The following is a 15,241-nucleotide window of genomic DNA, read 5'->3' on the forward strand; positions in this document are numbered from 1 at the left end:
CAGGCTTTTTCTTTTTTACCGATAACAGTTAAAATATTTCTTTCAATTTAATTAGACTATAATATTTTAATAAGTTCTAAAAATTATTTATACTTCTTGGCCTTATAATCTTCTAATTTTATACTTCTTGGCCGTGGCTGTGACTATGATCTATTACTGTTGACGTATTCCTTTAAAAGTAATTTATTATCTTTTGTGTTTTTTTCTGATTTTTATTTTTTCAACCATTAATGCTGATTACCACTCTTAAGCATGTTGTCTTAGTATCTGTATTTCCTTCTTGTTCTTTATTCTTTGATCAGTTCTTTGTTCTGTCATTCTTTGACAGTTCATGACAAGATTATCGGCTTCAATGGTTGTTTTTTTATTCTTTTTTATTGTAAAATACCTTGTGACACAAGGCATATCGTTTGCCCAATACTCCACTAATCTTTTGCCCAGTTTAATACGTGTTTCACAAATATGTGAAAGCTTCGCTTGAAGGAATCAACACATGTTTTTGGTGGCAACCAAAAACATGTGTTGATTTTACACTCTCCGTAAGTCCTTTCAGATGCGACAGCGCTAAAGAAAAAATTATGATGGTTATAAATTTATTTATGGATAGACATTATTTATTAATTCATAATAGTTCTCTCCTGTCCTCAGCTTCAAGTAATCTTTCATATTTACTTACAGGATGTTGCTTTTGATATTTCTATCTTTAGTTTTATTGTTCACTTTTCTTCGTTTTACACATTTTCTATTTGCTGACTTGCTTCTGTTTTTTTTTCATTTCATGTTTTGTTTTTCGTTATAATTGTTTATTCATGCAAAATTTTTCTATTTCTTTCAGTTATATGCACTAGTCACTCTATTACAATTATAAGTAGCAAGTTACGTTTCTTATTTCTTCCTTTTGTTGCTTTTCTTCTTTTTTCTCATTTTTATTTGTTATCTTACTTGTTTTTTTTTATTGTTTCACTTTTTCAGATTATTATTTTTTCACTCTTTCAAACGTTCTAATTTCTTTCAGTTGGATGCACCAGTAATTCAGACTGTCCTGAAACACACGCTTGTCAAAATGAAGTTTGCACTCCTGTATGTGGACCTGCCAATGAGCCATGTGGACCCTCATCTGAGTGTGAAGGGATGGACCATAAACCATTCTGCGTTTGCCCGCCTGGTACATCTGGCAACCCATACTCTAGTAAGTGCTTTTGCCCAATTTATTTCAACTGTTAGCAGTGAATGATTATGACAGAGCATATAAGTCTACTGTTCCCATTTTGTTAATTTGATGTTGGATCAAAACCTACGGTCCCCGCCTCATTGGTTGTGCCGCTGCCCCCGTTTATCACCGTTGCTTGCAGTTGATAAGCTTCTATAATATATTAAAATGCTTTGAAGTAAAATCTAAGACACCGTTGCCAACTAGTAGAAAAGACGGATTATGACTTCGCCCTAAGTTGATGTTTGCCCTATCTTGTTGATTTGATATTGTGTGGTAAAGCGGTTTTTATGGTATTTAGGTGATGTTGTTGTTGTTACCTTTATTCCCTATTTACAGGGGAGAGAAACTTTGGCTATAAGGTAATTAAACTTTAGTCGCTTGCCTTAGGCTATGACCTGACTAATGAGGCGTACCAGCTGGGTTTATTCAAGAGACTAAATATAGGTTGTCAAGAGGTTGGCTATAATACAATACTTTTATTCAGTTAACATACACTAGTACAAGGTTTAATAATAGATATATATTCTGCTGGTACTGGTTGTCCCAGGAAGACCACAAGTATCAGAAATCTACAATAATATATAATAAGATATTTAGACACTTACAATAATCCGACAGTACTCCAAGGTATTTCTATATCAACGAACCAGAAATCGGTCCGGTATAAGGTTAGCATCAGGCTGTCCCTTCCCAAAAAATGTATGATTTATACATGTAATCAAACACACCTCGAACAACTTCATCGGGACCCAATGACTTATATATCTAGGAAGTGGTGATTTATCAATTTCTTGTTAAGTATAACTTGCCAGGATACGTTCCTTATCGTAATAAAAAGTGGTATCTTTGAACTTTTGTATTTGCGTCTTAATATTTTTACTAAATTCCAAATTGACTTAATTAGAAAGCGTCACCACAGTTGGATCAAAATCTACCAACCTACAGAGGTATAGTCAGAATAATAATTAGGAGGGAGTGCAACTAAGCCAGAGAAAATTAAGGCAATGAGAGAATTCACAGCCAGTGAAAACATTAATGGGCTTTTTCTTTTTTTTTTTTTTTCTCTGGCTTAGTTTGCTCGTTTTCCCTGGCTTCAGGAATCATTGACTAAGCGAGATGCCTTTGGTTAGGTTTTGTAAGTTGAAAGTCAGTACCTACAATTTTTTTTCTTCTTGGATATAGAGAACATTGTCTGGGTTCAAAGGTCCCAGCCTCTCTGGTTTTGCCACACCCCCCGTTTATCACCTCTGCTTACAGTTAAAAAGCCTTTATAAGATATTCAAATGCTTTGAAGTAAACTCTAAGGCACCGTTGCCAACTAGAGGACAAGACGGGATTGTAGCTTCGCCCCGAGTTCCAAAAAGTCTTAAAGGCTGTAAAAAAAATCCACTGTATTTGCAAATTTGAAGATGCTGATGGAGGTGTGTCATCTTCAAAATTCCTAATAGGCCAAAAAGGGGAAACTTTCTATAAAGGTTTTTTAAGAATATAAATCTGTATCTGCTCATGGCGTCTTACCCCTCAGTCAAGGAAGTTCTTGGCTCATCTTTTCTACGTGAAAAGAACAAAAAAAAAAAAAAAAAAAAAAAAAAATGAAAGAAAAAATGTTGCTATAAGGAAGACTAGAAAAGTGTCTTTGTATTTGAGTTCAGTAGCCTTTTTAGCTACTTTAATAGTATCATAATTGTAAGATACCTTAAAAAATATAATATCATTGCAACTAATCAATGCAGTTTTTAGTCTTTGTTTTCAGTTAAAAAAGATACCCCCCCCCCTCCCCAAGAAAAAAGAATAAGAAGAGTTTGTAAAAAATGCAGCAATAAAATAGTGATCTTTTGGAACACAACGAAGAGATAGATAAAAAGAAAAAATAAGAAGAAAGAAGAAAAATTAGGCCAATTGCAAGAACCAGTAATACTAATAACAAATCACTGTAGAACCAAGCCGCCTGGTGCCAACAAAGCTGTGCAAGCTCCTCCTCCATCCCCAATCTATTAAATGCCTCACTTTTTACCCCCTCATAAGAATTTCCAATTTACTATAAATCCTTCCCTATAATATATTCCCACCAATTCAGGGACGACCTGGTTTTCGCTTGGCCCCAGATGCCAAAAAAGAACAATCTTTTCAATTTGTCATCCTTCATAAGCTGTTCTCAGTCAGCTTGGAGGGAGACAGCTAGCCAACTCGTAAGGGAGAGAGCCAAACATCTTCCTTCACAACCTTGTTTTCCACTCGGTTTGCTATCAGATTCATGGCCTCTGATTATATTACCACCATAGGCAGCTCTGTCACCACCCATTATACTAATTCACGTATCTTTTTTTAAGCGACGGGTTGCACTGCGATTGGTTGCGAGTCAAATGAAGACTGTCCGTCTGATCGTGCGTGTATCAACGGTCTTTGCGTTTCTCCATGTACGCAAGATGTTTGCTTAGAACCGGCGATGTGCAAAGCGGATAATCATACAGTGAATTGCATCTGTCCTGTGGGATATGAAGGAGATGGAAAAGATGGCTGTACGAGGGGTATGTATATCTTATAATTTTCATACAACTATGTTGCATAATTTTTTAGTTTATGCTGAAATACCCCAAATTTTCTCAGTGCTAAAGTTATCACCTACACAGATTTTTTTATATTATATACCCTAAATAAAAACCAGAATTTTTCATGTCATGGGAGTTTATCTGCTGAAGACGGCCATATGTGGTCAAAATATTCAGAGATTGTTTTGCTGTTTCACTGGCAAATGAAAGAATTTGTCCTTATTGAGGTGTTATTTGTAAGAATATATTTTTGTTAATGAATTTTTTATTCCCCTGTGCAAGCTATTGCAGGGAGAGTTTAAACTTTTTAATGCTTTTTTATGTATCCCTAAGCATCCCAAAATTAAAACTGCCGAACAAAATTTGTTTCTCAATAACTAATTAATGTAGATATATTTTATTCTATTTTTCTATTAAATAAAAAGTAAAAAATTTCCAGTGTGAGCAAAGAACTGTGTTAAACCGTTATATGAACCGGTTGATTAAATACAATCTTTTTTGAGTAGCTGTTTAATATTTTTTTTTTGAATAAAAAATATTTTTTCTGGGTAAAAAGCTCTACTAAAATTATTTAACAGAAAAATTCCCCCTCAGTGGAAATTCAGGCTGTCGCCCACCTCAGGATTATTGTGACCTTTTTTAAATTAAGTAATCAAAATTATTAAAAAAAATACTGATCTCTAAACTATAAATTATGGGATATTACCCCATATATAAGATGAACCTAGACCCTTTTTATATTTTCATCTTACATATCCTATTACAAAACATATCTTGACTTAAATCGTTGAAGATTAAGAATAAAAATAATAAATTCGAACCGTTAACCGGAAATAAATTTTGTGTTTCTATTTCAAATGAAAAAAACATTGTTTATTACAGATGCTAACTGATAAATTTCCCGTCCACATGATTTGTGTGAGGGAGGAGGGGGCAATAAATTGTTGGTATATACAAAGATTTAAATGTTTCAATCTAATATGTCAGTCTAAAAGCTCCTTTTATTTTTTATTAGCATTTTGTTTTTGTGCTATATTGCTACTGTGACTTATTGCTACTTCTGTTTTCATTTTTTTAATATTCTATTAATTAGAATTGCTACATTCTTATTTCTATTCTTATTTAAAACACACTATGAAATCTAGATTTTGATTTGCTTCATTTTATACCAGTACTGACAGCTTTGCACATCATCATGCTAAACTCTCATGTGTGCTAATGGGGGGGGGGGGGTTCTCATAGACTTTGAAAAAAATGTTCTTTTTCCATTTTTTTTTAAATCGAGAAATGACCCTGCTAGTTAGATTTTGAAATATAAATTCCTTTGAATCTTCATTTGATTTAAATCAAAGAAAAACTCTTGCCCCCCCCTGCTCCTACATTTTCGCGAATTGATGTCACTATAAACTGTCAACAGCTCACCTGGGCAATTTATAATTATTGTTTTTGCCCTACATCTCTTATTTGTATGACAAACTCCTATCCAAAATTTTCCTGGTGATTTGGGGTTATGGGATGAGGGGCAATAAGTTCTTCAATCTGAGAAGTTTTAACAATTATTTATTATTTTTATTTTCTTTTAGGTCTATATTCTACTTATTTCTATTTTTATTAAAGAAAACTGTCGGAAGTGAAAGGCTTGGTGCAAAAAGCCAAAACATGGAGTCAAAGGCTTTTTTTCTATTTTCAGTCAGAGTTCCTTATGGTGTAGGAGCAAATATGAAGAATGAAAAAAAAAAAATTAATGAAAAGTTGAAATAAATCGAGGGTAATTTTCAGTCAGGAAATTGAACGAAAAGACGAAATTTTTTTTTTTTTTTTTAGCCGGCGGAAAATCACCCTCGTTTCTTTTTTTCTTTCCTTAATTTTTTTTTTTCATTCCTTGTTTTTGTAGTATGTACAGCCAGTACTGTCTCAGAACGTTTTTAATATTTTTTCTTTTTTTTCAGTTCAAATTGATTGTAAGTTTGATGATGCGTGTCCATCAAAAGAAGCGTGTATCAATGGAGTTTGCGTTCTACCCTGTGCTGTGCTGGAGCCATGTGCTGATGATGTCAAGTGCAAAGTGGCAGATACAACACCTGTGAAAACACTTCTTTGTGAATGTCCACCTGGCTTCATCTTCTATAATAACACATGTGTCCTTGGTAAGAATTTCTCTTGTTTTGATGTCCATATTATATTCTTAAAAGGCTCTGTATTTTATCTCCCTGCTACTTTCACTGAAAATTATGGAAACCTAAATTTTACTAATATTCCAACTTTCTTTCTACAGAAATTGAGACTTTCAATACTTTATAAAAAAAACTTCTAAGTGGAACCCCGCCCCTCACTGTAAGAACTTCGGAACGTCCTTGTTCGTTTTAATTCTCACTGCTCTTCTTTAGTCCAACTTTACCTGATTAAACTTAACCCGATTCTGGAGTCTTACACTTAACAAAAGCATAAAGAACAATACGGAAATACTTTTGTAAGACAGTGGAGATAATTTGAATGAATATTTCGGCCCTACGTCCAAGGGCCGTCCTCAGCAAGACAAAAATATATAAAAGATAAAAGACTCACAACAACATGCGACAAATAAAACAAAATTAAAATTTTTCAAAGCAGTCCTAGCATCCTTACTTCAGCGAAGTTCGCTATTTTTGAGTGTTACACTATACATAAGTTTCTAGCTGAATAATCCTTAAGGGTTTTCACCCCCAATTCCGTATGCTTGCAATTCAACAGTTGAAAATGCTCCAATATATAATATTATTTATATAACACTCATTTACGAAGAGAAAAACTGTCTTTACTCAAATTTCTTAGCCCAAAAATTTCTTAGCCCAAAAATTTCTATTAGCCCTTTTGTTTAGTCAAATTCTTTATCTGGCTGTAGATATAAAACTTCGAATTCTGATGTTTTTTCTCCAAATACAACTTTTACACAAAAAAGAATATGCTCTTGGTATTCTATTCTTTTTCCGACAGGAAATAAAACTGACTTCAGGCTAAAATCCGTGACCCCGAAATTTGGAAGCCTGATACCCTATTATCTGGGCTTGCTGGGTTCCTTGATTGCTTTTACATGTATTAAGAATCAATACATTACATAAATAGACCAAGTCCCGATAAACGGGCATTGTTTATGGTTAAAAACGTTTACCACTTATGGCTAAGATACATTAAAGTAGGAAGAATGAGGCAATGCCAAAGATTGTGCTATTCGTCCGTCCATAGAACGGGCCAAACGAAAAACATGTCAGCCCCAATGGTGTGGAGTCAAAAGAAAGTATCTAAAGGAAATTATAAGTTCATAGGAGGGTTGAAGAGCAAAGCTTTGATTAGGTTGGGTGGAGGAAGGCAGCTGTGCTAGCTTCAGCTGGCTTGATGCTGCAATTGGTTGTTAGTAGTCGTGATGGAATTAACATTTAACCATTATTTTCTCTCCAATTCAAGTTTATATCATTTTTTTTTCAGCAATTCAACCAGCACCGTGTGATATTGAGAAAGGATTTATTATAACCAAAGATGGTGAATGTATATGTCCTCTAGTTAAGGGATTCGTTGTTGACGAAAAGGGCAAATGCACATGCCCCTTAGAAAAGGGCTTTGAGATAGACGAAGAAGGAAACTGTGGCTGCCCGCCGGATTTCTTTAGAAGTGATAATGGAACCTGTGAACTTAGTAAGTTATTCTTTTCTCTTCTTCTTCTGAGTGTGCGACCCAAGAATGAAATTATTGGGGCCTTGTGGCTTTTGTTTCATGCTCTTCTAAACGTGTGTATTGTCTGAAAATACAAAGGACAGTGAAAATGATTTCTGATTGTTTTAATTTTTTAATTGGAAACTTCCACAATCATAAATATTTAAAAAATTAGAATTAATTAGGAATTCAATTTTGAATGAAAATGACCTCCATACGCAGTTATGTAGCTCTTGGTAATAACGGGAACCAAACTAAAAAAAAAAAAAAAACTTGGGTGAAAAATCAGCCAAAAACTTATGACACAAAATAGTTTAAGAAGACATAGCTGTCATTTGAAGATACAGTTTTCTTGGGGAATAAGCATATTTTTAATATTTTAATTTTTACGGGCAGAAAGTGTTGTCAAATTTAACTGATTGGTTTTACTCATTTAGTTTCATGGTTCAATATATAGTTTCAATATTTAGGTTCAATATTTAGTTTCATGGTTCAATCTCATAGAGAAAGATTTAAAGGAAATAGGAACTTCCTGGGAGGGTTTAAAGAGGGAGGATTTGCATAGATTGGGATGGAGGAGGAGCGTGCATAGCTGTGTTGGCCTCAGGTGGCTTGGTGCTGCGGTGAGTTGTTAGTAGTAGTAGTAGTAGTAAGGAAGATGAACGTTCCTCACTTATATCCCATGTGAGGAGGAACTGTGCGGACCTGCATTCACCTTATGGCCTTTTGTCCCGAATTATAGAATTGAAGGGAATGTTTTTAGTAATATGGGGTCAAATGAGTGATTCGTTTCCTTTTTATGATGAAAAGATTACTGGACAGTAAAATAGATAGCGAAATATATCAATCTTGAAAGACGTTTAGAGAAAGATTTGTAGCGGAGCGGGGGGGGGGGGGTTGAATGTTTGAAATAATGTTGAATGTATGTGAGTTATTCTTTTTTTGTAGCCATGACACATGCAGCTTTCAGGCATTAAATACCTATCCATCTGTTGAAATTTCTATATTGACAAGTCTATCCACATTCACCCAAGGACCCCTTAATGAAGATCTATAATTTAGTAATCCATTCTGAAATCACTTGAATTTGAATTTAAATAATGAATTGATAGTGATAAGCTTACTTGTTACTGTTGATCGTGACCGAAAGGACTATTGTGTTAATTTGACTAAAAGAACGTTTTTATCGAAAGGACTGGAACATCAGCTTAGTGGGGAATTATTGTTGTTGTTGGATTATATAATTTGCAACAATCCTTTGACTTTTAGTGAATTGTTTTCTTTCCAAATAAGATTTGACTCCCTTCCAACCTCTCGTCCCCTGGTGGACTCAGGACATTTGCTACAAATTTAGTTCCAAAAATCAATCCTTTTTATGGTCCCGCCCACCTGAGAAAATGCTCTGCTCAAGCATGATTTTGATCTGTATCCCATACCGAAATCATAAGGGCTACGTGAATTATTTACATTATTATTAAATTAATTTCTTTTGCTTTGAAGGTAAGTTTTTTCTCCTTTCATTGTTTTTTTTCAGCTAGATTTTATTCCTGTTCTTCCTTTTAGTACCTCGTATAGACAAAGAATGTAAGACAAACGAGGACTGCCCGTCTGAGAAGGCGTGTGAGACTGGAATCTGTGTTGATCCCTGCTCATATGAGCCATGTGGCATCAACGCCATCTGTACACCTGTTGACCACGAGGCAACATGTAGCTGTCCTACTGGGTATATTGGAAACCCAAAAAATGGTTGTAGTAAGTATATACTGTTTCTTTTGCGTCATTTATGTATAAATTGTGCAGTCTTCCTGCTTACGCAGGAGTAGACCCATTTTATGATTTGATAAATCAGATGACGTATGAAAAGATAGTGAAATGAGTTAAAGTTCAGATTAGCTGGCTTGGGCAATCCCTCTTATAGAAGACACACTTTGCCGCTTTATCTGGAGTATTTAAATTCTGATCCTTAATTACCAAAAATATGCTGCAAAGAGTGCTCGAATGTCATTTTTGAGACAAATTGTGACATTTTTCAGATGTAACAATCAGAAACGACGAGAAGTAAGCTAAAGACTCTGGAGGGAAAAATTTATTTATTTTACAAGTTCGAATAACATCGCAGTGAGACAGTCGATTAACTGAATAATTACTTAATTGAAAGCAATTAGTTAAATTACAATCAAATTGTAATTGATTTTCTAAGGTAAAATTAGTCGTAATAATTAAGAAGAGGTTATTTATTTGTCTCCCACTGAGTAGATACAATGCAGGTAGAAAAGATCATGGCTTTATCTCCTTGCGAACGAATAACCGTTCCGAACATTAGAGCTTGTTACTATGATGCAAATCTTCTTCCATGTCATTATTAGTCATTCTTTTAGTATCTCCCCAGCAGCGTTTCCAACGCGGTACAATTGTACCGTTTTTGGTACAATTTAGAGGTCCTGACACAGTGTAGTGCATTTGGAAATTGCTGGTACAATCAGATTTCTCGGTACATTTAGGCTTTACTTGCTCCTTTTTGACTCAAATATCTGTTCAAAGTTTTAATTTATTGAAAGTTTTCTTATTGTCAGGGCAAATTTTTAACTTGCTGTTCCGGTGGTACCAATTACTTTCTTACTGTACACTTTTAATCGAAAAACTGGTAAAGTTTATATCAAAGCGTTGGCAACACTGCTCCCCAGACGTTTGAATCAAAGCTTGCAGTGGAACCAAAGAGTTTGGGGAACTTTTGAGACTGGAAACTGGTTCTAGTATCGAAAAGGAAGTGCTTGGACATTTTCTCTTGCCCTAAACTCGTGCATACTTGTCAAGTTAGGTATTTAAAATGCAGGGAAGAGTTTTAGAAAGCACCATTCTATTACAAGTAGTCGTAAATGCACCCCCTCCAGTAATGTGTTTCTTCGTTACATCAATGCAGTCATACGATGTAGCTCCTATATTAAAAAGGTTATCTCCTCAGTTTACAATTAACTAATTAAGTAATTAAATGCAATTTATTAGCTATTTTATTTGTAATATGATTTGAAGAGACCCCGCCCTCCTCTCCTTTATCAGTCTCCCACTGAGTAGATACAAGGCAGGTACAAAAGATCACGGCTGACTCTCCTTGCAAAAGAATAACCATTCGTAACTTTCGACTAGATATTGCTTCAATAGTAAGATGAATCGAATGTACCCATTTGGGGGAACTTAGTACCACAAGGGACCGTCATCATTAACTAGCTAAATAAATCTGTAAAAACATACCAATAAATAAGCAACGTTAATTTTTTTTCATGTATTGTGAACGTTTGGCGTCAGTATTTACAGCCTCGAGAATAGGAAAAATTAACAAGGCGAATCGAGATAAAAAAGGACTAATAATGAAAAAAGAAAAGATAAAATTTGTTTTTGAGAATAGAAAGGAAAACAAAGGCTGGGTTTATAAATTAATTAATAAAGGGTTGTTAAGTAGCTTGTTACTATGTTAAAACCATTTGTTCCAGGGTTCTCTTAAATATGAAGGGGGGGGGGGGTAACATATACAATGCAAAAAAAGAGCAGAATGTTGTTAGTTTTTTTTGTGCAACCTAATTGCTGATGGAAATGCAATAGTGTAGACAAACATTTCTCTCGAGTTGTAAGAGTGAAAACGGGGTAATTATTTTAACGAAAAAGATTGAAACCTTTAACACAGCCAAGGGAACTGTGAATTCAGTTAGGTTGTTTTTAGAGCGTCTTCAGAAGCTTTTTCTTGGGGGGGAGAGTAAGAGTATTTTTCATTTTCTTCTTTGATACGTTTTAAAAATTCCTCCTTGTTCTTGACGGGGATCATCGTCCTTGACCCTTGCTTTTAGAATACATATGTGAGTTGTTTTCTCTTTTAGCTGTAACTGGTCGAACTGATATTCCTCGACCTGATATGGCTGTGAACTGTCTCGCTGACGGAGTCCAGCTTGATATATTTACAAATGACCCAGGATTTGATGGGGTTATCTACGTCAAAGGACACAGCAAGGAGGAGATGTGCCGAAAGGTGGTTTCAAGTCAAAGGGACATTGGTCCTTTTGATTTCAAGGTCAAATTTGGCACGTGTGACCTTGTACTGATTGATGTGAGTATTGTTTCTCTTTACTAATTGACTAATCTTACTCTTTACTAATTTTAGTTTTTTACTATTTGAAAAGGAATATATTGTTTCTCTTTCAATGATCATTCAATCTGTCTTACGTATCACCCATTCAAGGCAACCAATTTCAAGGCAATATTTGCTACCTTCATTTGTGAGATAATATAATCTATGTTGCTTATTATCATATTTGCAAGTATGGGGAGCGGGTAAGATGGGCCAGAAGGACTCACAAAAATGGGGAAATAATTCCTAGAAACTTGCTTTATGATAGTTCCAAGTTTAGAAATAGTTGGAATTCGAAATAAAAGATAAGACAATTTCATATTGCATAATTATTGAAATTTCGTTAATCATCATTGATTAACGGTTGGAAGCAATCGAAATGTCGATTCGACGCCTTCTGTACCAGAAATTGTCTTCTTAATCATCATTTTGTCTTTCTCAGAGAGGGGCTTCTTCAGGTAAGTCGATTTAGGAAAATGTAGGGTGGGGGTTGCAAAATATATTTCTCAAAATCCAAGCGTGGTCAAATTCGTTGGTTTATCAATTATTTTAAATTACAGTATAAAAATGTCTTTCAATGAAAATTCCAAAAATAAACAGATATTTTCCAAAATTCGTACCCCCCCCCCCCCCCCAATTTATGTGCCTGGGTTTATTTCTGTCTTATGGGATTAAATTAAGTAAAATAGTTCCTAGGCAATAATTTGTTAATTCTTTTTTTCGCTCTCCTTCTCTCTCTTTTCTCTATTTTCCATACATTTTTCTTTTCATCTGTTTCTATCATTAAATGCAAGTTCATCTTTGAAAAGAAAATATATTAAAACGGGTAGAACTTTTAATAAGATAGTGCATATTCATAATATGGTTTAATTTAATATGGTTGGCATAATATGGTTTTATTTATTTTTGGCTGTCGTATTTGTTATTTAACTTTGTTGTATTTGTAAAAACCCTCGGTATTAGTGCTTTTAGTGCTAAAAAGAGTAAGTTTAATAAAATATGTCTATGTCTATATCTATGCATGCAAGTTCACGCAGAGAAATATTCAGAGACCGAAAAAATTAGCTCCAGTTATTGAATTACTTTAGATTAATAGAATAGCCAAAAAGGGTTGTTAAAGTATACTTTTCTACACAAAAATGCTAATGTGTATATAAATACATTCTCTGTACTCAGACAAGAAAAAAGTAAATCTTTTCCATGATTGCCTATTTATAATAGGCTATTATATCTCATAGCTCCTCCTCTCTCCTCTATGATAGTGCTCCTCTTCTCTCATATTGCTCCTCCTGGGATGATACTGATACTGATAATGAGATTTCCATCGTCTCTGCAAGGGTAAGATCATTAAAAAGTATTCACGACTTATTCTGTTAAATATGTAATCCTAAATTATTTAGAAGTAATTATGTACCCTGGTTACTAAATATTATATATGTTATATTGCTGGTTAGCCTTATAATGAGGTCTGTTCATTAATCAAAATTAGCTGTACAGTTTGTTGTCGATTATCTTCCATGGTCATCGTACGACTCTACTTTTCACTAAGACTTCCCCTCTTTTAGGCTTTCACAATGCCATTAAAACAAGTGCCACTGTCCTCCTTCGACTTCAAGGTCTTAACTCCGGTACCTAAAACAAGTTCCGTTGTCCTCCCTGCTCTCGTCGAGAACGATTCTTAACTCCATTCCACGAAAGCCAGTTTCCTCATCCTTCCGGCTCACTGCTTTGTCTTAGACTAGGTCCTGTTAATGTCAACTCCGTTCTATGAAAATAGGTTATGCTCCCTTCGATTTCTTACCCCCCCTTCCATAAGACTAGGTGTTGTGATCCTTTCACTGCCTTATCTACTTTGTTCCATAACAGAAAGTGCCATCGTCACCTCTGCTCCCTCCAACTTCCCGACTCCGTGCCAGTTTCCTACATGCACCAACCGACTTTTTTACTCTGTTTGATAACAAAAAGTTTCATTGCTCTCCTTACTCCGTCCAAGTCCTCCATTATGCACCACAAGACAAGTAGCATTGTCCTGCCTGCTCCCTCTAATTTCTCAACTCCAATCTGTAAAAACTATTAAAATCTTCTCCTGATCCCCTTGACTCTGATTTCTCGACTCTGTTTCACGACAGCAAGCGCTTTTGTCCTTCCTGTCCCCACTTTCTATATCTTGACTCCACTCCGTAAGAACAACTACCGTCGTTCTCCCTGCTCCTTGGCATTACGCAACTTTATAATTATTTTAATTAATAGCTCTCTACACCTTTCAGGGCACTGCATCTTTCATATTGGTTGTTCAAAAGCATCCTCAGCTACTAACTGTAAAGGCTCAAGCGTACCAAATCCGATGCGTCTATGAAACATCAACAAAAGAAATTGAACTCGGATTTAACGTCTCCATGATTAGTACTGCTGGCACAATCGCCAACACTGGACCTCCGCCAGTTTGTGCCATGAGGATATGCACGACATCTGGTCGAGAGATCAGTCAAGCTGAAATTGGAGATAGTTTAATGCTGAAAATAGATGTCACACCAAATAGTAAGTGTTATTTTAGCGCTGTTCCTGGGCTAGGCTAAATAATTGTTCCTCCGACGTGCTGTAGTCTGGGCACGAGTGCGACCACTTCGTACTGCGGCTAAATTTTCGCAGTGGCATTGCTAAATGATGCACCCACATTTCAAGCAGTGATAGAACGAGTTTTAGATATAGGATGATAAGATTCAGGGAAGAATCGAAAAAGAACCTTTTAAAGTATATTTTACCAAATGTGGAAAATTTAAAATTCAAAAAGAAATTCCAAGATCTTCATTACAATATTCTCTTTCCTGAAAATTTACACTGCCAAGAACAACCGGGTAACCTTGGAAACAGCGTAACCATGAAAACAGCAGCCAACACAAGGGGAATCCCCAGAAGATTCTGTCTGGTACCACTTCTGGTAAAAAAAAAAAAAAAATCCTAAAACAAAAATAGTCTAATGACAATTTGAGTCAAACAGTTTATTAATACGTACTAATCAAACATGTAAAAATTTCAATAAATAATGAGTGCAGAATCACTGAAGGGTCCCTTATATCCCCCCCCCCCTGGAAAGCTTTAAGATTACTTTAATTTTGACCACAGTTTTCTAGCTTTTTTTTAAATAAACTGTTTCACCTAACTTTCCCCCGAACATTGTTCATTAGCCATGGAACTCATGAGTATTACTCTGGTAGCACTCCTTCGTCCTCCAAAAATGATTCTTTATTAATGCTTAGGTTTCTCTTAAAGTATGCAGTGTAACCATGGAAACAACCAACACTCAGGGCCCAAAAATTGTGTCTGGTACCAATTCTCCTTAAGAATTCAATTAATAGCGTTAATCAAGGTCAGGAAGTTTCAATAGTCTTTGGTACATTAGATCTAGGTAGTTTTGGTATATTGCTTAGTCGGTACTTATTAAGAATCCAGAACCTACGCGAGAAGTGAAGTTTCGTTAATGCTAATGAAATAATACGAAATAGGATGAAAAGATAATGGTTTATGAACAAATTTGGGCTATATATTTGCATATTAGGGGGAGTTAGGGTAAAACATAGAATATATTAAATACGTAACCTAACCTAACCTAGGTACCTTTTTTTGCCCCTTCAACCCCAAAAAACTAAGGTTTAAACATTTTTCACGGAGTGAGCA

At 35.1% G+C, this 15,241-nt stretch overlaps 1 protein-coding gene across 1 annotated transcript in view; it reads left to right on the top strand.

Moving 5' to 3' along the window:
* dpy (fibrillin-like protein dumpy) overlaps positions 1 to 14,142 on the top strand; it is a 297,194-nt gene extending 283,052 nt beyond the window's left edge. The window contains exons 66-72 of the mRNA XM_089103158.1: positions 1,016 to 1,189; positions 3,544 to 3,741; positions 5,712 to 5,909; positions 7,225 to 7,431; positions 9,013 to 9,201; positions 11,319 to 11,545; positions 13,834 to 14,142. Coding sequence (XP_088959284.1) covers positions 1,016 to 1,189; positions 3,544 to 3,741; positions 5,712 to 5,909; positions 7,225 to 7,431; positions 9,013 to 9,201; positions 11,319 to 11,545; positions 13,834 to 14,142 — 1,502 coding nt within the window. The remainder of the gene's footprint in view (positions 1 to 1,015; positions 1,190 to 3,543; positions 3,742 to 5,711; positions 5,910 to 7,224; positions 7,432 to 9,012; positions 9,202 to 11,318; positions 11,546 to 13,833) is intronic.
* Positions 14,143 to 15,241: the final 1,099 nt, after the last annotated feature.

Source organism: Artemia sp. Qi Xiang Cuo, chromosome 17 (assembly GCF_049724085.1).
Source record: "Artemia sp. Qi Xiang Cuo chromosome 17, ASM4972408v1, whole genome shotgun sequence".
Classification (NCBI taxonomy): Eukaryota; Metazoa; Arthropoda; class Branchiopoda; order Anostraca; family Artemiidae; genus Artemia; species Artemia sp. Qi Xiang Cuo.